Raw genomic sequence first — 21890 nt, 5'->3', positions numbered from 1 at the left:
TTTTAGTGTTTATCTTACATATTATATTTCCTTGGCTCATGAAAGATTAATATAGAATTGTTCAAACACTTTGGGAACACTTTGATTCTCCTTACCCTCAAAACATTGTTTAAAAAAAATTTTTTTTAACGTTTATTTATTTTTGAGACAGAGAGAGACAGAACATGAACGATGGAGGGTCAGAGAGGGAGACACAGAATCTGAAACAGGCTCCAGGCTCTGAGCTGTCAGCACAGAGCCCGATGCGGGGCTCGAACTCACGGACTGTGAGATCATGACCTGAGCTGAAGTCGGACGCTTAACTGACCAAGCTACCCAGGCGCCCCTCAAAACATTGTTTTATACAATTATTCATTTATATTTATCTACATATTCAGGATCCCTATGACCATGCCCAAGTTTGATGCTTCACCAGCAGGAGTCACAGGACTTAGCATATAGTTATACTGACAGCTCTGATTTATTACAATGCAAAGGATACAAGGTAGATTTTAGCAAAGGGAAAAGGTTCATGGGGCAAGTTGTGGAGGAAGCCTGGTACAAACTTCCAAGAGTCCTCTCCCAGTGAAGTAGCACAAGACATGTGTAATTCCTCTAGCAATGAGTTGAGACAGCATGTATGAAATGTTGTCTACCAAGAAAACTCATTAGAGTCCCAATGCCTATGGATCCACACAATGAGCCAATTTTCCCATTATTCATTTGTCAGCTACTAAACAGCCTGTGCTTTCTTCCCTCATTGATTTGTGATATATTATCACAAGTTTATCATATATTAAATTATATGTATATGAATCTGTCTCTGAACTGTGCCCTGTTGCGGTCTTTTTAGTCTTATAACTTTTTTTTTTTTTTTTTTTTTGAGAGAGAGAGAGTGTGTGTACGTGAGCAGGGGAGGGGTGGGGGGGGAGAGAGAGAGAGAGAGAGAGAGAGAGAGAGAGAGAGAATCTTAAGCACAAGCCCAATGTAGGGCTCCATGTCATCACCATGAGATCATGATCTGAGCCAAATCAAGAGTTGGATGCTTAACCGACTAAGCCACCCAGGTGCCCCAGTTTTATAACTTTTACACACTATTTTTATTTTTTTAAATTTATTTTTAAAATTTTTATTTACTTTTGAGAGAGAGTGTCCATGTGAATGGGAGAGAGGCAGAGAGAGCAGGGGACAGAGGATGAAGTGGGTTCTGTGCTGACAACAGAGAGTCCTATGTGGGGCTCAAACTCACGATGTGTGAGATTGTGAGATTATGACCAGAGCCAAAGTCAGACGTTTAACTGACTGAGCTACCCGGATGCCCCACACGCTATTTTTAATACTGTTAATTGTAGTATATATTAATGTCTGGTAAGATAAATTCTGCTTATTTATTTGCATTATTGTTGACTTAGTTATATATAGACCTTAATTCCTAAATACTGTTTTTAGGGAAGATTTATTCTAATTAACCTGCTGATATGCAATCAACATTTTGATTGGGATTGCATTTAAAATAAGTAGATTGTTTTGAATATAATGGACATTTTTATGGTATTGTCATCCCATTCAAGGACCTAGAATGTCTTTTATTATTTTTTTCTCTTTGTTAAAATTTATCCATAGAAGTCTTGTATGTCTTGTAGGTTGATACCCAGTTAATTTATCAGTTTTGTGATTATTGCGAATGCTGTTGTTTTTTTTTTATGGTATTTTAAATTTGTTCTTCTTGGTGTAGAGAAATTTTATATTGATTTTTTTTTTTTTTTTTTTTTTTTTGGTCTTCAGCCTTGTTTAACTCTTATTAATTCCAATAGTTTTCTTTTAATTGTTTTGGCTTTTCTGGGTAGATGATTGTCATGTGTGAGTAATGGAAATTTTATCTCTTTCTGTCCTTTTACCATTATTTCACTCTTCTTTTTTCTATTCTTTTATTTATTTATGTTTATTTTTTTTATTTTTTAAATTTACATCCAAATAAGTTAGCATATAGTGCAACAGTGATTTCAGGAGTAGATTCTTTAATGCCCCTTACCCGTTTAGCCCATCCACCCTCCCACAACCTCTCTAGTAACCCTCTGTTTGTTCTTCATATTTAAGAATCTCTTATGTTTTGTCTCCCTCCGTGTTTTTATATTAATTTTGCTTCCCTTCCCTTGGGTTCATCTGTTCTGTGTCTTAAAGTCCTCATGAGTAAAGTCATATGATATTTGTCTTTCTCTGACTAATTTCGCTTAGCTTAATAGCCTCTAGTTCCATCCACATAGTTGCAAATGACAAGATTTCATTCTTTTTGATTGCCAACTAATACTCCATTGTATGTATGTGTGTACACACACACACATATACACCACAACTTCTTTATCCAATCATCCATTGATGGACATTGGGGCTCTTTCCATACTTTGGCTATTGTTGATAGTGCTGCTATAAACATTGAGGTGCATGTGTCCCTTCGAAATAGCACACCTGTATCCCTTGGATAAATACCTAGTAGTGCAATTGCTGGGTCATAGGGTAGTTCTATTTTTAATTTTTTGAGGAACCTCTATACTGTTTTTTAGAGTGGCTGCACCAGCTTGCATTCCCACCAACAATGCAAAAGAGTTCCTCTTTGTCCACATCCTTGCCAACATCTGTTGTTCCCTGAGTTGTTAATGTTAGCCATTCTGAGAGGTGTAAGGTGATATCTCATTGTGGTTTTGATTTGTATTTCCCTGATGATGAGTGATGTTGAGTATCTTTTCATGTGTCGGTTGGCCATCTGGATATCTTCTTTGGAGAAGTGTCTATTCATGTCTTTTGCCCATTTCTTCACTGGGTTTTTTTTTTGGGGGGGGGGTTGTTGAGTTTGATAAGTTCTTTATAGATTTTGGGTACTAACCCTTTATCTGATGTGTCGTGGGCAAATATCTTCTCCCGTTTTGTTGGTTGCCTTTTAGTTTTTCTGATTGTTTGCTTTGCTGTGCAGAAGGTTTTTATTTTGATGAGGTCCCAATAGTTCATTTTTGCTTTTGTTTCCCTTGCCTCCAGAGACGTGTTGAGTAAGAAGTTGCTGTGGCCTTATTTTTTCTATTCTTAATAGCCAGGGCCTCCACGATTGAATTATCTAGTGATAGTGATACTGGCATCCTTGTCTTGTTACCAGTTTTAGAGAATTCATATAAAGTCTTTTCATTAAGTGTAATGTTTGGTGCTAAAGATTGCTGGAATATAATCTTAATCAAATACACTTTCCTAAGAGTGTTTTAAATTATTTTTATCATAAATAGATGTTGAATCTTATCAAATATGTTTTTCTGTATCAGTAAAAATAATTATAATTATTCTCAAATTAGACAGTGTAGGGAGTTAATAGATTTTCTGATCAACTGGCCTTTTATTTCTGAGAAAAACTCTTTGTGAATATATAGATTTTTAAACATATTGTTAGATTTAGATAGCTAATATCTTATTTAGAACTTTTGCCCCATGTCCATTAGCTGAAAAATGTTTTTTTCTATTTAATTTGAAGTCAAGATTACATTAGCCTCCCAAACATTTGGTTTTTCTCTTACTTATAAAAGCCTCAGTCTATATAATGAGGACAGAGAAAAAGGGAAATTCTAAAAACATGTCATGGGATTGTTATTTCTGTCATGATCCAGTTAGGAGATGAACCTATACCAGTTTTTAAAATTTTTTTTTAATGTTTATTTATTTTTGAGAGAGAGAATCAGCAGGGCATCAGCAGGGAAGGGGAGAGAGAGGGAGACACAGAATTCAAAGCAGGCTCCAGGCTCTGAGCTGTCAGCACAGAGACCGACTAGGGGCTCGAACTCACAAGCTGTTGAGATCATGACCTGAGTCGAAGTCGGATGCTTAATCGACTGAACCACCCAGGCACCCCTATACCAGTTTTTTTTTTTTTTTTTTAAAAAAAAAATTTAATAGAAAAACAAATAATAAAATTTTAACTAGGTAATTGAAAGGAGGGTAGCAACTATAGGAAGCAGTTCTCACCCCCACGTCTGGTGGGGGGGGGGGAAAGGGCATAGGTTGAGATTATTAAAACCTAGAAGCTGAGCTGTAACTCAGACCCCTGAAGAGTAGCCTGATACTTTGAAGGCTGACTTAGACCTCTTAGAAAGTGGCACTGCTAGGTTGGTGCTGTTGTCCCTTAAGAGTTGGTAGAATGACAGTCACAGGAATAGTAAACATATAGGAAATGTATGGGATGTAAATAAGAGGGAGTGAGTCCTTTCTTCCCCCTTCAGCTTTGCTGTCTCCCTCTAGAGCTTTGCTCTAACATTGGCAAAGCCTACCATGGAGCTGAAATGTAATTTGCAGTCTCAACTCCTTGTAGTGTTACAAAGCTGGGTATAGAAGCATGGTTTCAAGCTGAGAGTCAGTAATTTAGTAAGTGGTACACCTGAAAGCTAAATTAGACAACACTCAAATAATCTCTCTGTGAGCTTCAAAAGAAGTCATATAGCAAATTAAATATTAAGAATAGAATGTTAGTGGGGCTCCTGGGTGGCTCAGTCAGTTGAGTGTCCCAACTCTTGAAATCAGCTCAGGTCATGATCTTCCAGTTCATAGGATCAAGGCCTGCATTGGGCTCTGCACTGACAACGCAGAGTCTGCATGGGATTCTCTCTCTCCCCCCCTCTCTCTGCCCCTCCACTGCTCGTGTGCTCTTCCTCAAAATAAATAAGTAAACTTAAAAAAAAGAAGAAGAATAGGGGCGCTTGGGTCGCTCAGTTGGTTAAGTGTCTGACTTTGGCTCAGGTCATAGATATCATGGTTCATGAGTTCGAGCCCTGCATCGGGCTCTGTGCTGACAGTTCAGAGACTGGAGCCTGCTTCAGATTCTGTGTTTCCCTCTCTCTCTGTGCCCCCCCCCCCACTCACACTCTCTCTCTCCCTCAAAAATAAACATAAAATAAAAATAAAAAAAAAACAGAATGTTGGTAAAAATTCTGTGTTTTAAGTTTTCTCTAAGATGTAATCGTAACACTTTTATTAGGAAATAAGAAGGGTTAAAAAGAACTGCATTCAGCTCAACTAGTTGGATAAGAACAACAGAGTAAATCCAAAGGGGAGGAAAATTAAAAATATAAAGTTAGATTCAGTGGAATGAAAGAACAAAAAATTCATTCTTTGGAAAGAGTTTTAAGATTATAAAGTTAGACCAAGCACCAGTCAAGAGATAGGACCACATATTGGTGGTTTTGGTAAAAGAGAAAAGAAGGTACAAATGAAATATAGAGAGAACTAATAATACAAACCAAATAGAGAAAACAAACAAATGTTTCTCCTGGATGTTAAAAACCCTTTCTACAGAAGAATGATGTGGGATATCTATCTCACTGACTTACCTATATTTATTTCCTGGCAGCCTCATGATTGACTTTACTTTGATTAATTGTGCTCCATTAATGTAAATACGTACATTAACATTTCTAGTATAACTACTAAAATAATAGAAAAAGACTGTATAACTTCAAAACTAGTAGAAGGCAAAATGAAATGTGAAAAGAACAAAACAAAAATCAATCAGTCTGAAAGAATGCAAGAAAAAGAGTTGGTAGGGATTAGACGATAGCCATGTTAACATTAGACCAAGTAATTTTAAGACAAAAAACATTCCTGCAGATAAAGATGAGTACTACATACTGATAAAACCATTCAATTTATGAGGAAGGCATAACTGTTTTAAACCTGATGCAATTGATAGGGTAGCTTTGAAATGTATAAAGCAAAACTTTCTGTAACTACAAGGAGAAATGAACAGAATATCTGTTTTAGTGTGAGAGTTTTAATGCATCTCTGTCAATGGTTGAGGATAGAGAAGATTTGAATAACACAATCAACAGACTTGACATAATGGATATATATTTGGAACACTGAAACCAACAACAAACATATCTATTGAGACACACATAGAACATTTATGAATTTACAATTAAAAAAATTTCATTTAATACAGACCTTATTCTCTGGCCAAAATTCATTTAAGTTAAAATCAATAAATTAAACAATTTTGTACTTTGGAAATTAGAAAATTCTAAATAATTCATTAGTGGAATTATAGTATGCAGATAAAAAGCTGTTTAGAATTGGACAATGCAACTATGTCAAATTGTGTGGTATATAGCTAAAGCAGTGCTTACAGGGAAATTTACAACCTGAAATTCTTATATAGGAAATAAAGAAAGGTTGAAAACTAATAAGCTGAGTATTGTTATTAGAAAATATTAAGCTTTAGGAAACAAATATTTAATACAGATAAAACAAATATTTAATGCAGAAATGTATAGAAAAGGAAGGCAATTATAAGAGAGAAGTAGCGAGTTTTGTGTACTGTTCCATACTAACAGCATGCTCCCTTCCTTGCTACCTCTGCATGGTAATGGTGGGCTCTGAGGTTATCTCAGTCTCTGCTCAGCATCTCTTCTTGATCCTAGTACTTCATTGGAAGCTCTTCTTGAGCAGATTGTTTACTTCTGTTAAAAAAAATAGTTCTTGGCTTTATTGCAGAGGGGAGGCAAAAACTTGCTGCAATTTTGCTCTAGATCCTAACTACTTGCATTTCTTAAATTACCCAAATCATCTTGCAGGGCATCACTCCTCTTATATTTGTTTCTTCTTACATTATCTCTGGTTCTTCTAGGTTGCTTTTTTTTTTTTTCTATGTATTTTGTTCTTTATAGTGCTTGTTAGAAGATGTCCTTAGATATCTAGTGATCTTTGGGTGTTTTCTCATATTTGAAAGTGTTGCTACTAAAAATTGATTAGGTACTGTGAACTCTTGGAGCTTGTGAGCTTGTGGTCTTCTGTGTAGTGAGTTCTGCATGGGCCTTTTCCTTGAGTGCGCCTTTGTCACTCTTAGCCTGGTACCTTTCCAGGAGAAGGATTTTTTGGCTTCACATGTGGGCAGGTATATTCTGACTGTAAACCCTAGGAACAGTGGGGAACAGCAGAATGGGTTTCTCTATGCAGTATGATTCCCTTGTCTTTAACTGTCCTTTGTGTCCCCTCAATTCAGAAATATTTTGTGTTGCTTAGAGAATATATCTTCAGATGTAGGGTACAGGGTACAGGAAAAGTCATCTGACTCGGTGAAATTGGGGAGGGGATCTTTATGATCTAACTACTTCCTAATAGACTTCTCTTCTAATCTTCCATTTTTCTGTTTCTAACCCTGATTTTTCTTTTTCTTTTTTTTTTAGAAGTGATTTGTGCTGTCCTAAGTTTTGAGCTTTTTTGATTAAATTTGGGTGGGGTCAATAGGAAGGGCATCTGTGGCATAAATCTGGTTGCTCTCAGATTTTTTTTCATTGTATGCTTGTGTGTCAGCTTTCCTGGGTCAGTTATATTCAGTTACTGCTTATTCATTTGCTATCCAGCTTCTGAAATTTTGGTTGCTGTTACATTGTTTCCTCTCCTATTTGCCCTTCCAGGTTTATGTTACTTCATAAAAATCTCTTTACACTCATTGTAGTGGGGTTTTATTTAGGAGGAAGCAAAAGTAAGTGCTTGGATTTAATGTACTGTCTTTACTAACTTGAATGACTTTACCTCAAACCTTTATTTCAACTCTTGATTGATATGCACTCAGTAGTGGCTCACTTTCATCTTTTAATTTTAAATTTATTGGAGAATTAGTAGGTAGACTTCAGTATTTCTGTCTAGAGACTAAAGTAAATGATAAATCAAAGCCTGAACAATTCATTTTCTGCGCATGATTTATAATCTTAAAAAGCAATTAAAAAGAGAAGTTCTGAAAATATTTTTAGAAATGGTCAAATCATTGGTAAATATGTATTACCAATCATTTGGATATGTTAAGTTGTGCCGTGTTATTCACAGAATCAGTCTTTATATTTTACTCAAGTTTATTTATTTTGAGAGAGAGAGAGAGAGAGAGAGAGAGAGCGAGCAAGGGAAGAGGGAGAGAGAGAATCCAAAGCAAGCTCTGTGCTGTAAGCACAGAGCCCAGCACAGGTCTCAAACTCACAAACTGTGAGATCACGACCTGAGCCTAAATCAAGAGTTGGCTTCTTAACTGACTGAGCCATCCAGGTATCCCTGTTTTACTGTTTTTTAACTTTTGAAAACTCCAGTCTTTGTTCTTTGGCCTTTTCTGTCATTGGGAATTACTTCTTTTTTTCTTGCTATCTTCATAGATGTGGAATTTTTGCCAAATTCTAAATTCTGTAGTTTGCATTTGAAATTGCAGACATTTTGCCATGTTATAAGTATACAATTATAAATATTGTATATGCTTTTTTTTAAAAAACAAATTTAATGTTTTTTTCTGAGACACAGAGAGAAAGCACAAGTGGGGGATGTGCAGAGAGAGAGGGAGATGCAGAAGCCAAAGCAGGCTCCAGGCTCTGAGCTGTCATCATAGAGCCTGATATGGGGCTCGAATCCACGACCCCTGAGATCATAACCTGAGCCGAAGTCGGTCACTTAACCGACTGAGCAACCTCTGTATAGGCTTTTTTTTAACTTAATTTTTTGAGAGAGAGAGAGAGAGAGAGAGAGAAAGAGAGAGAGAGATTGTGTGTGTGTGTGCAAGTGAACAAAAGCAGGGGAGGGGCAGAAGGAGAGGGAAGGGAAGGGGAGACTCCTAAGTAGGCTCTCTACCCCTGCTGGAGCCCTACACGGGGCTTAAAGTCAAGAGTCAGATGCTCAACCGACTGAGCCACCCACGCACACCTGTACATACTTTTTAAAACTGTATGTTGTCTGTGTTTTCCGACTCTGTCGGATGAAAATAATTGGTTTTCTTTATTATCAAACTTTATGTTTACATGACATAAATTTGACAGGAAAATTATTTGACTACTTCTTTTAAGTTCTTAGTATCTCAGTAAGAGATACTAAAGAGTATCTCTTTAGATAAGAGTAAGAGTGAGGTATCTGGTTTAATTAAAAATATTGACAAAAATTGCTAAATAGCCATTTGAGACACGAAGAAGAGTTGGATTTTTCTGGTCTTTTGATTATTTACATCTATGTAAGATTCTGTAAGAATTGCTTAAGTTCTTTTGGGCACCTCACGTGCTGTTTAATATAACATAGCACGTTATTACTGCAGTATTGTTTATTTAGTTCAGTTTTTTAATGCTATTGTACCATTTAATTAAAATATATGTTGGGCAGTGAAACAACCTAATTTAACACAAACTTTTATTTTTGTGTCAAGAGTTGTGAAGGGTCTGAGATTTTACCCTACTTGCAAGCTTTCCCAAGTACTTGCAGAAGATATGGTATTTATGGATCATGGAGGACAGAATATTATAGCAACAGAAGTAGCCACAACAGCAGCATTTGCACAGGTTCCTTGAGCCTCAGTTTTTACCGAGTGACACAAAGAAGAGGGCTGGGTGACTTCTGTTTCCAGACAAGACATTATAGGAAGAGAACCCTGAATTTAGGGAACCCAAATCTTTTGTAATAGACCGTAAACATGTCTCCCTTTTGCTTTGGAGGGAGATAATCTATCTTCGTGTGTACAGATATCCTTGAAAAGATATATCTGGAACAGAGGCAGTTAGTGCTTTTGCTCAAAAGATAAGCAGAAATGCGAGAGATGTGAAGATTTGTCTTCAGGATTTTGGAAGGCAGAAAAACCAAGTGGGTGTTTGTAAGATAGACCTAAGATGGCCTAAGACATTTGCTCTAGAAAATAATGATTTTTTTTTTTTTACATATATTTTCAGTTTCCTCTTGTGTAGCTATTTTTCCCATTTAGCTTACTATCTCAGAGTCTTCCATGAATATTAGACTTGCACTGATAATTTCCTGGGAAAGATTACTGTAGATCTATTTTTTGAATGTCAATGAGGTATTTACTTTTTTCCTATTAATCAAAAGATACCCAGCTCTCTGTTTTGGGGAGTTTCTGTCTGCCTTCCTTGCATCATTGCTTCTGTTTCTCTGGAAAAGTTCAAATAAATGAAAGCAAGTAAAATGATATTTATGGTATCATTTTAACTATGTAAAAAATTCACAGAGGCATAGCATTTCAGACGAAAGACCATTAAACATGATGGAACTAGCTAGTGTCCCAGGACAAGTTTGGTTATTCAGACTGGATTTCTAAGAGGTCTCTGAGACTAAAATTCTTCTAATTGGAATTTCATTGTTCACTGGAACATAAAAGTAGCATTTTATTAAAGACTCTATGGCAGAGAGCAGGTAGATAGGGACTTTGCTGCCTAAAGGTCTTTGCCACAGATCAGAGGGCTCTAAATCTGGCAACTAGTTGTGAAGGAAGGGGAATTAGAACATTTAGTCCTGTTAGTGTTGAAACTGCAAGCAAATAGCAAAAACAAAGAATTTGCATCTGTAACTTTACAGGTCAGCATGATCTCTTTTAAGTTATTCTTGATCTTTCTAAATTTGACTTGGTTAAACATCTTTTTGGCTACTGCAGTATTTTTTTTTAATTTTTTTTTTTTAACGTTTATTTTTGAGACAGAGAGAGACACAGCATGAACGGGGGAGGGTCAGAGAGAGGGAGACACAGAATCCGAAACAGGCTCCAGGCTCTGAGCTGTCAGCACAGAGCCCAACGCGGGGCTCAAACTCACGGGCTGTGAGATCATGACCTGAGCCGAAGTCAGCCGCTTAACCAACTGAGCCACCCAGGCACCCCTGGCTACTGCAGTATTTTACTATTCTGATTCCACTCCTCTATCTCTTCTATTAATTCTTTTTTAAAATCATCATTTCTTTTTTTTTAATATGAAATTTATTGTCAAATTGGTTTCCATACAACACCCAGTGTTCATCCCAACAGGTGCCCTCCTCACCCAACCTCCCCTCCCTCCTACCCCCATCAACCCTCAGTTTATTCTCAGTTTTTAAGAGTCTCTTATGTTTAGGCTCTCTCCCTCTCTAACCTCTTTTTTTTTTTCTCCTTCCCCTCCCCCATGGTCTTCTGTTAAGTTTCTCAGGATCCACATAAGAGTGAAAACATATGGTATCTGTCTTTCTCTGTATGACTTATTTCACTTAGCATAACACTCTCTAGTTCCATCCACGTTGCTACAAAAGGCCATATTTCATTCTTTCTCATTGCCATGTAGTATTCCATTGTGTATATAAACCACAATTTCTTTTTTTTTTTTTTTTTAATTTTTTTTTCAACGTTTTTTATTTATTTTCGGGACAGAGAGAGACAGAGCATGAACGGGGGAGGGGCAGAGAGAGAGGGAGACACAGAATCGGAAACAGGCTCCAGGCTCTGAGCCATCAGCCCAGAGCCTGACGCGGGGCTCGAACTCCCGGACCGTGAGATCGTGACCTGGCTGAAGTCGGACGCTTAACCGACTGTGCCACCCAGGCGCCCCTAAACCACAATTTCTTTATCCATTCATCAGTTGATGGACATTTAGGCTCTTTCCATAATTTGGCTATTGTTGAGAGTGCTGCTATAAACAATGGGGTACAAGTGCCCCTATGCATCAGCACTCCTGTATCCCTTGGGTAAATTCCTAGCAGTGCTTTTGCTGGGTCATAGGGTAGATCTATTTTTAATTTTTTGAGGAAGCTCCACACTGTTTTCCAGAGCGGCTGCACCAATTTGCATTCCCACCAACAGTGCAAGAGGGTTCCCGTTTCTCCACATCCTCTCCAGCATCTATAGTCTCCTGATTTGTTCATTTTGGCCACTCTGACTGGCGTGAGGTGATATCTGAGTGTGGTTTTGATTTGTATTTCCCTGATGAGGAGTGATGTTAAGCATCTTTTCATGTGCCTGTTGGCCATCCAGATGTCTTCTTTAGAGAAGTGTCTGTTCGTGTTTTCTGCCCATTTCTTCACTGGATTATTTGTTTTTCGGGTGTGGAGTTTGGTGAGCTCTTTATAGATTTTGGATTCTAGCCCTTTGTCCGATATGTCATTTGCAAATATGTTTTCCCATTCCGTTGGTTGCCTTTTAGTTTTGTTGGTTGTTTCCTTTGCAGTGCAGAAGCTTTTTATCTTCATGAGGTCCTAGTAGTTCACTTTTGCTTTTAATTCCCTTGCTGTTGGAGATGTGTCAAGTAAGAAATCGCTGCGTCTGAGGTCAGAGAGGTCTTTTCCTGCTTTCTCCTCTAAGGTTTTGATGGTTTCTTGTCTCACATTCAGGTCCTTTATCCATTTTGAGTTTATTTTTGTGAATGGTGTAAGAAAGTGGTCTAGTTTCATCCTTCCGCACGTTGCTGTCCAGTTCTCCCAGCACCACTTGTCAAAGAGACTGTCTTTTTTCCATTGGATATTCTTTCCTGCTTTGTCAAAGATTAGTTGGCTATACTTTTGTGGGTCCAGTTATTTCTTATGCTTTTCAAATGATGGGCTTCCTTAAGATTGAGCCTTCAGCCCTCATTCTTCCATCCCTTGTTCCTTTCTAGCCTGTCTTTGTAGGTCTCTCCTATATAATTCGAGATCTTGTGTCTACACACACAGCTCTAAAGTCTCATTCTTTCTTGAGTTCCAAAACCACATTTCCGACTGCCAACTGAATATTTCCTTTAAGATATTCTGCCAATACCTTACAAAACCTATAACTCTGGATTGAATGTATTAGTAAAAAGGGCAGAGGCAAGAGGTGTGTTATTCCCCAGGCTATTCTGATAAATCTTTATGGTCTTTTTTTGTAGATGTTGTTTTGTAAATTTTATTTCATGTTTATAAAATATCTGTCTTTCAGATTTCATACCAGTTTGTCATATTTTTACTGCCCAAACTAAGCATTTGGATTTTTGCCTTCATCGCCCACATTTTTCAGTCATCTTCCTTATCCTTCTACCTTCATATACACACACAAACAAATGATTTGAAATGCTAGAAGTGTGAAGTTTGGGTTTATTATTATTTTTATTGGTAATGGTTCAGTCTGTATTTATGGGGTAGAAGATAAATCTTGTATTACTTTTCTCTTTGCAGGTCTCTATGCCTTACGGAGAGTCTTGAAGAAACAGCCTAATCTCTCTGATAGCAAGATGGCTGGGGTGGTGAAGATTACTCTGAATGATTTCTTACAAGGGATGAATGACGTCAGGCCCAGTGCTATGAGGGAAGTAGCAATCGATGTACCAAATGTAAGTCATTTGTACTCCCATGCTAGCCACACTGTTTAACTCTGAAAGAAACAGAGACTGCATAGAGACAATATACCCAGGCTAAACATAAAAAAAATTTTTTTTTAATTGAAATTTTTATGGATGTAATTGGAGATTTAGTGCAGTTGTAAGAAATACTGTAGGGAGATCTTGTGTATTCTTCACTCACTTTCCCTCTGCATGGTAACATCTTGCAAACAATTAGTACACTATCACAAGCAGGATATTCATGCTGATATAATCACTGATCTTATTCAGATTTCTAGTGTTACTTATTTGTGAGTGTGTGTGTGTGTGTGTGTGTGTGTGTGTGTGTTTAGTTCTGTGCAGTTTTATTACTTGCAAAGTTTTGTGTATCTGTCACTGGAATTGAGATACTGAATAGTTCCATCACCACAGTGATCTCTTGCTTTGCTCTTTCATAACTATACTAACCTTGTTCTGTACCTGTTTGTGAAATTCTGCCATTTTAGAAATGTTATATAAATCTAACTATACACTATACAGCCATTTGTTATTAGTTTTTTCCCATTTAGCATAATTCCAAGGAGATTCATCCAAGTTGTTATGTGCAACAATAGTTTGTTCTTTCTGTTGCTGAGTCGTATTCCATGGTGTGGCTGTACCATAATTTGCTTAGTCATTCACCTGTTGAAGGACATCTGCGCTGTTTCCAGTTTAGGACAATTATGAATAAAGTTGCTATGAACATTTGTCTGCAGGTATTGTGTAAATGTAAGTTTTTATTTCTCCAAAATCAGTGCCCACGAGTGCAACTGCTGGGTTGTATGCTAATTGCATATTTAGTCTTATAAGAAAATGTCAACTAGGCTAATTTTAGAATAAAAAAAATCTTCAAGTTATGATGCCTGGTGTTTCCTCAGGTTCTTTTACATTTTCTCAATTATTGACATGCTTTGCACAGTTCACAATCAAATCACCATAAGGACATCAGAAGCTACCTTTTAAGGTGGGGGGCGGGGATCATCTGTTACGTTCTCTTATCACCCAAGTAGGCCTAACATTCAGGAAAGAAATGTTTCTTTGAATATATTAATATTTGCAGAAAATGAGCATTGAAACAAAGCTTTGATGGTGTGTCCTGCATTGTATTGGGGTAAGGGATGGGCTGTTAAAGTTGGCTTCATCATGAGGAGTGTTTATATCTTGGTATAGCTTGAGGAAAGTTTATAGATTGCTCTCTGACACTTTAGGAGAGCACTGATGGAAGAATGGAACTTTGTGACTACTCTTTCCCTTTGCTTCTATAATATCACCTCTTTAGTTTTTCTTTTTGAGTTTGTCTTATTGCTCCTGAGATACTCCCTTGTAAAAGCTCACACGTTACAATTATTTAAAACTTAGAGCCGTATTAGAGAGTCAGACATAGTTTTGTACTCTTTTCCCCATTGTGTGTATATTAACAGTTCTCTTGGTCATTAACTAATGGTTTATAATTGCTGTAAGCTAAAACAAACAAAAAAACTGAGAGAGACTAAAAAGATACTAAGTCAATGGAATAGACTGTGTGGAACCATATAGTGAGGAGAGATCAATGGGTTTGTTTTCACTTTTTTTGTTGTTGTTTTGTTCTTTTGGTTTTTACTTTTAAAGGGGACTGTTCCTTGGAAAATGTATTTTGTGGCCAAATATGTTTGGGAAGTACTGGTTTAAATGAAATCAGTTGTATTTCTTTGCTGCAGGACTTTTCAGGGTTTTTAAATATGAAGAAGTGTGAAAGAGAGCTATTATGGAAACTTATTTGGCCATGGACCATGTGGAGCAGATACTTTCTGCATTTTGCAATGTGGTAGATTGCATAAACTGACTACAGATTTTTCCCACCATTCTGTTTGCCCTTTTTGCAGTGCAACTTTGTAGCTCCTACCATAAAAGAGATGGAGTCAGGTTTTCCACCCTTTGAATTTGTACTTGGCCATGTAACTTGCTTTGGCTAATAGGATATTAGCAATCATGATGCAAGCAGACTTGAAAGCACCTTGGGCTTGCCTTTTCTTACGACTCTTGGAATCCCTGCATTAGTTATGCTATGATATCTGTACTTGTTTCCTGGAGGGTGAGATACCATGTGGAGCATAAGTGAGCCCTCTTAGCTGAGATTCCCTCCTTTCAGCCATCCTGCCAATTGTCAGACATGTGACAGACACAATGCTAGACTATCCCACCCCTACTGAAGTTTACCTAAACCAGAAAAACCACCCAGTTAACTCTTAGAATTGTCAGAAATATCAAATGTCTGGTTTTTTTTGAGCCACTAAACTTTATGGTAGTTAGCAAAAGCTTAAGTGATGAAGATGCTTGCTTACTTCTTATAGAACATAATTGTTTTGTCAATTAAGGTGGAAAACAGTGCCCTCACTTAGGAATATCTCTAAGGACTAGCTTCTAGTTTAGGCAACTTAATGTGATTTTAAATGTTTTTTCGAAAACATTTTCAAATTCACTAATGAACTTACAGCTTAACTTTGGGTTCTACTATAGTTCTGTAGTAGAACATGCTAATTTATTTTATTTTTTTTTTAATTTTTTTTTCAACGTTTTTTATTTATTTTTGGGACAGAGAGAGACAGAGCATGAACGGGGGAGGGGCAGAGAGAGAGGGAGACACAGAATCGGAAACAGGCTCCAGGCTCCGAGCCATCAGCCCAGAGCCTGACGCGGGGCTCGAACTCACGGACCGCGAGATCGTGACCTGGCTGAAGTCGGACGCTTAACCAACTGCGCCACCCAGGCGCCCCAGAACATGCTAATTTAGTATGAATAATTTGACAAATGGAATTATGGAATAATTAATGATTGATGTTGGATTAGTAGAAGCTTTTCATTTCTTTGGAATTTATGGTCTAAAGTTTGGGCACATTGGTATGAATATCTTTACCTGTATTTATCTGTGTTTTGTTGGCTACTGTTACATAATGTAATGGGTGAAGTAAATGCATATTCATCAAATGCCACATGTGAAAATTTCGGGTAATAGGGTTATAAACCAGCTACACCATCCAAAAACACTTCAGTGTTTAAAAAAGTTTAGGAACTAGAGAAACATACAGTGAGTTTTTTAAATTTAAAATTACTGCCAATAGAGAATGTGTTTGAACAGTGGCTGTCCACTTTTGGAATTGCTGAACTGATTATTCATCAGAGGAACTGATACTACAACTGCATTTTTAATTGCTCTAATGAGAGATTTTTTTTCCCCTTTATTTTCTTCTGATACAGTATTTACAATCCATGGACTTGTGCCATTTTCCATTTGGCACTTTATTACTTGGCCTAAGGCCATGGTGTACTGTGATGTTACTCATGAGCTCCAGGGTGATTAGCCCTGGTCAAAGTACTTTTTTACATTGCTTTTTATGCTCACTTCAGATTGTAAAAATTTTCCTAAGAAGTCAAGATTTCTATAATTGGATTGCTAAAATTTTTCTCTTCTGCTTTCAGACTATCGCATATACGAAAATATCTCCAAATTATATCTGCAGAAGGTTTACTACTTACTTTGCTATAGAAAACCTGTTTCAAGCAGGTAGTTAATTGTGAACATTTTTTAAATAGTAAATTGAGCATTCAGCATCTTTTGCGAAAAGATTTCAGCGTGTGAGATTAAGACTTCTAAATCACACTTGCCTAGTTATATTTAAGTTGAAAAGAAATGTCCTAAGGTGGGAATATTGCCAATTACAATGTAATTAATGCATTATTAATCAGGAGACCACAAGTGTTAGCTACTTACTGAAATGTAATGTTTCCTTTTTGTGGACTTTCTGAGTTGGTGATTATACCAACTGGTGTATTAAAAGTCAAATGTATTTTACAATTAATTGGTAATTAAAATCAAATGTATTTCTTTACCACAGGAATCCTTAGAATCTTTGACTATGTCAGTGTGCATTTTGAAATTTTGGTTTTTCACCCAGAAATAACAACTGTTAATATTTTGTTATAATTCTAATAGTTTAAAATTTTTTTAAAGATTGTTTTTCTATGCATATAGATATTTTAATATAACTAATCTTAGAATATATAGTTTTATATTTTTCTTTTTTCACTTAAAATTATATGGTAAACATTTTACTTTAAAATTTTTCAGCAAACGTCTTTTAAATGACTGTTTAATAGATTGTTATGGGTAACCTGTAATTGTTTTATCCTTCTTCTATTCTAAAGAAAATCTGTTTATTTTTCCTGTTTTTTTCTAATATGGTTATATACACATTTATGTCCAAACCTCTGCGTTTATGTTTCCCAGAAGTGGAATTATCAGATGGAAATATGTGGTTTTAAAGTTTAAGGCAAATGTCATTAAGCTCTGTTTTTTTCTCCCCTCAGAAAGATTGTTTTAATTTATAATTATGTGATAAAAATTTAAAATTATAAAGAGCTTAAATAAAGTCTTATTTTATTTTTACTTTAGTCCTTTTTTATTTGCCTGCCACTAGAATTTATTTTTCATTTTGAGGAATAATACTAGATAATCTTTGGGTAGGGACTTAAAATAAGAAAATGAAAACTATCAATTATATATCTTCTTCTTTCTATAAAAATTTTAGATTTTTAGATAATTGGTCTAAACTGGATGGCTTTTTAAGGGATTTTAAATTCTGTGAGAGCAGGGGCGCCTGGGTGGCGCAGTCGGTTAAGCGTCCGACTTCAGCCAGGTCACGATCTCGCGGTCCGTGAGTTCGAGCCCCGCGTCAGGCTCTGGGCTGATGGCTCAGAGCCTGGAGCCTGTTCCCGATTCTGTGTCTTCCTCTCTCTCTGCCCCTCCCCCGTTCATGCTCTGTCTCTCTCTGTCCCCAAAATAAATAAACGTTGAAGAAAAAAAAAAATTAAAAAAAAAAAATTCTCTGAGAGCAGTTCTTATTTTTATCCTTTATATTTGTCCTACCACATAATAGATGTCCAATCAATATTTGCTGAATGGATAAGTGAACAACTATAATTCTCTTGGAAAAACAAAACAAAACAGATGGTCAATTTCACATATATTTAAAGAGTATTGCATCCTTCTTCTGTACTAAAGCTTATTGTTTTTGTTTACCTTCATGTCACATTCTTCAGATTCTTCGTATTTTATAAAACAAGTGGTTTCTTTAGCGAATTTTAACCCTTACTGTTTATTCAGTGAATTTAACAATTTTGGAGTAAATATGCCTGTAATAGTGCTAAGTTGTCTGTTCTGGAAGGATACAGAATAGTCCTTTATATTTTCTACCAAAACATATTGCTTTCTTGATGTATTAGAAATTCTTATTTTATTAAGATAAGCAAAAAAAAAAATGCTTTCAATAGTTGTATTTACATATTGTATTTACAATAAGCCATTTTATATATACCATAGCAATTATCACTGGATCACTGGTAAATGGCATTCTTAACCAAATATATACAAATTGATTACCATCAAGTTTAATTCATTTATATATCTTAAATCATCCCCACCCCCAGGGTTTCCCTATTTCATTTTAGGTAGTTTTAGGTTGTTTCATTATTTGGAAATAATCTGTCTTTATGCTTTTGGTACTGCTTTTGGATTGCAGTTTTCAGAATTTGGACATTTGGTTCAGAATAAGTTATAAGTCAATAAAAAGAGAGGCCTCTACTTTCATTTGAACCCACTTTTTATTTATTTATTTTTATTTATTTATTTTTTTTTTAATTTTTTTTTTCAACGTTTATTTATTTTTGGGACAGAGAGAGACAGAGCATGAACGGGGGAGGGGCAGAGAGAGAGGGAGACACAGAATCGGAAACAGGCTCCAGGCTCTGAACCATCAGCTCAAAGCCTGACGCGGGGCTCGAACTCACGGACCGCGAGATCGTGACCTGGCTGAAGTCGGACGCTTAACCGACTGCGCCACCCAGGCGCCCCTGAACCCACTTTTTAAAAGCGAATTGTAACTAGAGCCTTAAGACTAAGTGTATTGCCTCAAACCTCTTTGTAAGCTTGGATCCAGATTAAATTTATAGGTAGTCAGCAGTCAAATTGAGTGTATACCAAATGTCATTAGTTAAATAAACATACCTCATTTACTCCCATTTTAAATAGTAACAAACTTAATTATATGAATAATCAAAAGACTGTTTCACTAATTACATATTCAAAATTGACTGGTGTATTTTCATTTGGCATCTTTTCAGATGAGAATAGAACATCAGAATGTGACAAGGCAGTTGAATTTCACAAGATGAGCTCATTAGCATTACTTTTCCTGTGCAGAGAGTTAAATAGTTTAATTGACCATAATTACATTTCATTCTTCATGTACCCTCAGGATAATTAGAAAGAATTTGAGTTTCTGTTCTTTAAAAACAGTACTGTATTCTATATGTTCTTTATTTTTAACAGATTCAAAGGATTGAGGGTTTCTGGGATGCTTTACTAAATAACAGATTGCTTTTTTTGGAATAGATATACAACCTGTGGAAATTCTATTAATTCCATATTGGTTCTTGGCAAGTCTTTTGAATTCAGTTTCTTTTGATTTTGCCTCTTGTTGTCTAGACAGAAGAGTGTCTTCTATCACTCCCAAGATCCCAGTCTTCCCTGCCAACTTCTCTTGTGCATTTTTATAGTTTTAAGTAATAACAATTGAACAGGAAAGCACATTTGGGAAAGTAGATTACTTTTAACCAGGAAATACTCTGTGCCAAAATCAAGATTGTAGTTTTAAGTGTATTAAATATTTTAGAAGTTTAACTCTTTCATTCCACTTTTCTTTTTATACCTTACTTTTCTCAGGCTTATAGTCTGTAGGAGACATGAGAGAGATAGAAAAGTTAGTCTGTAGGAGACATGAGAGAGCAGTTTCTGCTCTCAGCTCTGATTCTGGTTAACTTTGGTGAAATGAAAGACTTTTCCTGTCAGATTATAGAAGGAAAGCTCTTAATTTGCTGTTTTCTGATGCATGTCTTCTTTTGAATTTATAAATAATGTTGAGGTTATCATAGAGATATATGCTATACTTATATGTTATAGTTGGTCAATAAGAAATACTTGATGAGTGTTTGCTAAAAACACAGATTTTCATTTAGTGTAAAGGAACTCATTGGTAGTTAGTGTGGTTCTTCTGTGGTACTATACTTCTTTATTTCACCTTGTATAGATATGGAGTAATTATATACCATCTGATCATGCCCTTTAGTCCTTCCGATCTCTTCATTGAGTAATTTATCCAAAAGAAATTACTGATCTGGCTTAAAAGCCATCAGCATGACTACCAGTTGATCATCTTTAGAATGAAGTCTAAGCTCTTTAGTTTGGTATTTGTAACCTGGCTTGTGCCTCCTTAACTTTTTTCTAACATTATGCTCTCCTCTTGTTGAACCACTCCTGTTTTTGCATGTGTGGTCTTCTCTGCCTGGAAAATTGTCTTCTGACCTCTCAGTTACCAAAGATCTTGCAGTGTGATCTCTAACACACACCCACAAAATACACATATATGGCTTGTGGATATAATACACCTAATACACAAAATATGCATATATCCCTGTGGACCTTTTGTCTTGTTCATCTTTGTATCTCCATTGCTTGGCAAATGGTAACAACCAAATAATAAGAGTTTGTTAAATGACTGAATATTTTGTGAAGAATTTTGGTTCACAAATGTTCTTATTTCTTAGAAATAGTTCTTTTGCCCTTCTATATAAGTATATATTCATATTTTGGTAACAGCTTTATTGAGGTACAATTCACATGTCAATGCAGTCATTTTTTAAAGGGCATATTTTGGTGGTCAAGTATATTTAAAGAGTTGTACAGCCATTACTGTAGTCAACTTTAGAACATCCTTTTATCATCCCCCAAAAGAAATGCTGTACCCTTTACCCATCATCTCCCAACCTGCCCATCCTCACCAGCCTGAGGCAAACATTTATCTATTTTATATCCCTATAGATTTGCCTAATCTAGACATTTCATATAAATGGAATTATAAGATACTTGATTCTTTGTGACTGGCTTCTTTCACTAAGCATAAAATTTTCAAGGTTTATCCATGCATCATATATCAGTACTTCATTCCTTTTTATTGCTAAGTAATATTCTATTGTATGGATACTGCACGTTATGATTTATCTTTTCATTAGTTGATAGACATTGGGATTGCTTCTATCTTTTGACTCATAAATAAAGTTGAAGTTGAACATTTTTATATAAGTTTTTGTTTGAGCATCTGTTTTAATTCTTTTGGGTCTATATCTAGTAGTAGAATTGCTAGGTCGTTGGTAATTCTGTGTTTAACCTTTTGAGGAACTAACAGTTTTCCAAAGTGACTACCATTTTATATCCCCACCGGCAGTGTATGGAGAGTTCCTGTTTCTACATAACCTCATTAAAACTTACTATCTTTTTGGTTATAGCTATCCTAGTGGGTGTGAAATGATATCTCATTGTGATTTTTTATTTGCATTTCTTTAGTGACTAATGATACGAGCATCTTTTCATTTGCTTATTGGCCGTTGTGTGTATCTTCTTTGGAGAAATGTCTATTCAGATCCTTTGCCCCTTTTTAATTGGGTTATTTATTTGTCTTTTTATTATTGAGTAGTAAGAATTCTTATGTATTCTGGATACAAGTCCTTTATTAGATATATGATATCTGATATCAGATATGTATGATTTGTAATAGTTTATCTTGTTCAGTGGGCTGCCTCTTTCATTTTCTTAATAGTGACCTTGGAAGCACAAGTTTTTAATTTTGATGAAGTCCAGTGCATCTGTTTTTTCTTTTCTTGTGTGTATTTCTGGTACCACATTTGAGAAACCATTGCCAAATCCAAGGTTGTGAA

The 21890-nt window shown here is 36.0% G+C and overlaps 1 protein-coding gene across 4 annotated transcripts in view; it reads left to right on the top strand.

Annotated features, from left to right (window-relative positions):
• The window catches only part of AFG2A (AAA ATPase AFG2A), a 362532-nt gene that overhangs the window by 36046 nt on the left and 304596 nt on the right, over positions 1-21890 (top strand). For all 4 annotated transcript variants that reach the window (XM_040474516.1, XM_040474509.1, XM_040474525.1 and 1 more), the window contains exon 10: positions 12904-13058. In XM_040474516.1, the coding sequence (XP_040330450.1) occupies positions 12904-13058 (155 nt within the window). The remainder of the gene's footprint in view (positions 1-12903; positions 13059-21890) is intronic.

The sequence above is a fragment of the Herpailurus yagouaroundi genome, unplaced genomic scaffold (genome assembly GCF_014898765.1).
Source record: "Herpailurus yagouaroundi ecotype Mexico unplaced genomic scaffold, PumYag 28, whole genome shotgun sequence".
NCBI classification, from domain to species: domain Eukaryota; kingdom Metazoa; phylum Chordata; class Mammalia; order Carnivora; family Felidae; genus Herpailurus; species Herpailurus yagouaroundi.
The sequence above is the reverse complement of the archived record's forward strand: the minus strand, read 5'-3'. Positions and strand labels throughout refer to the sequence as shown.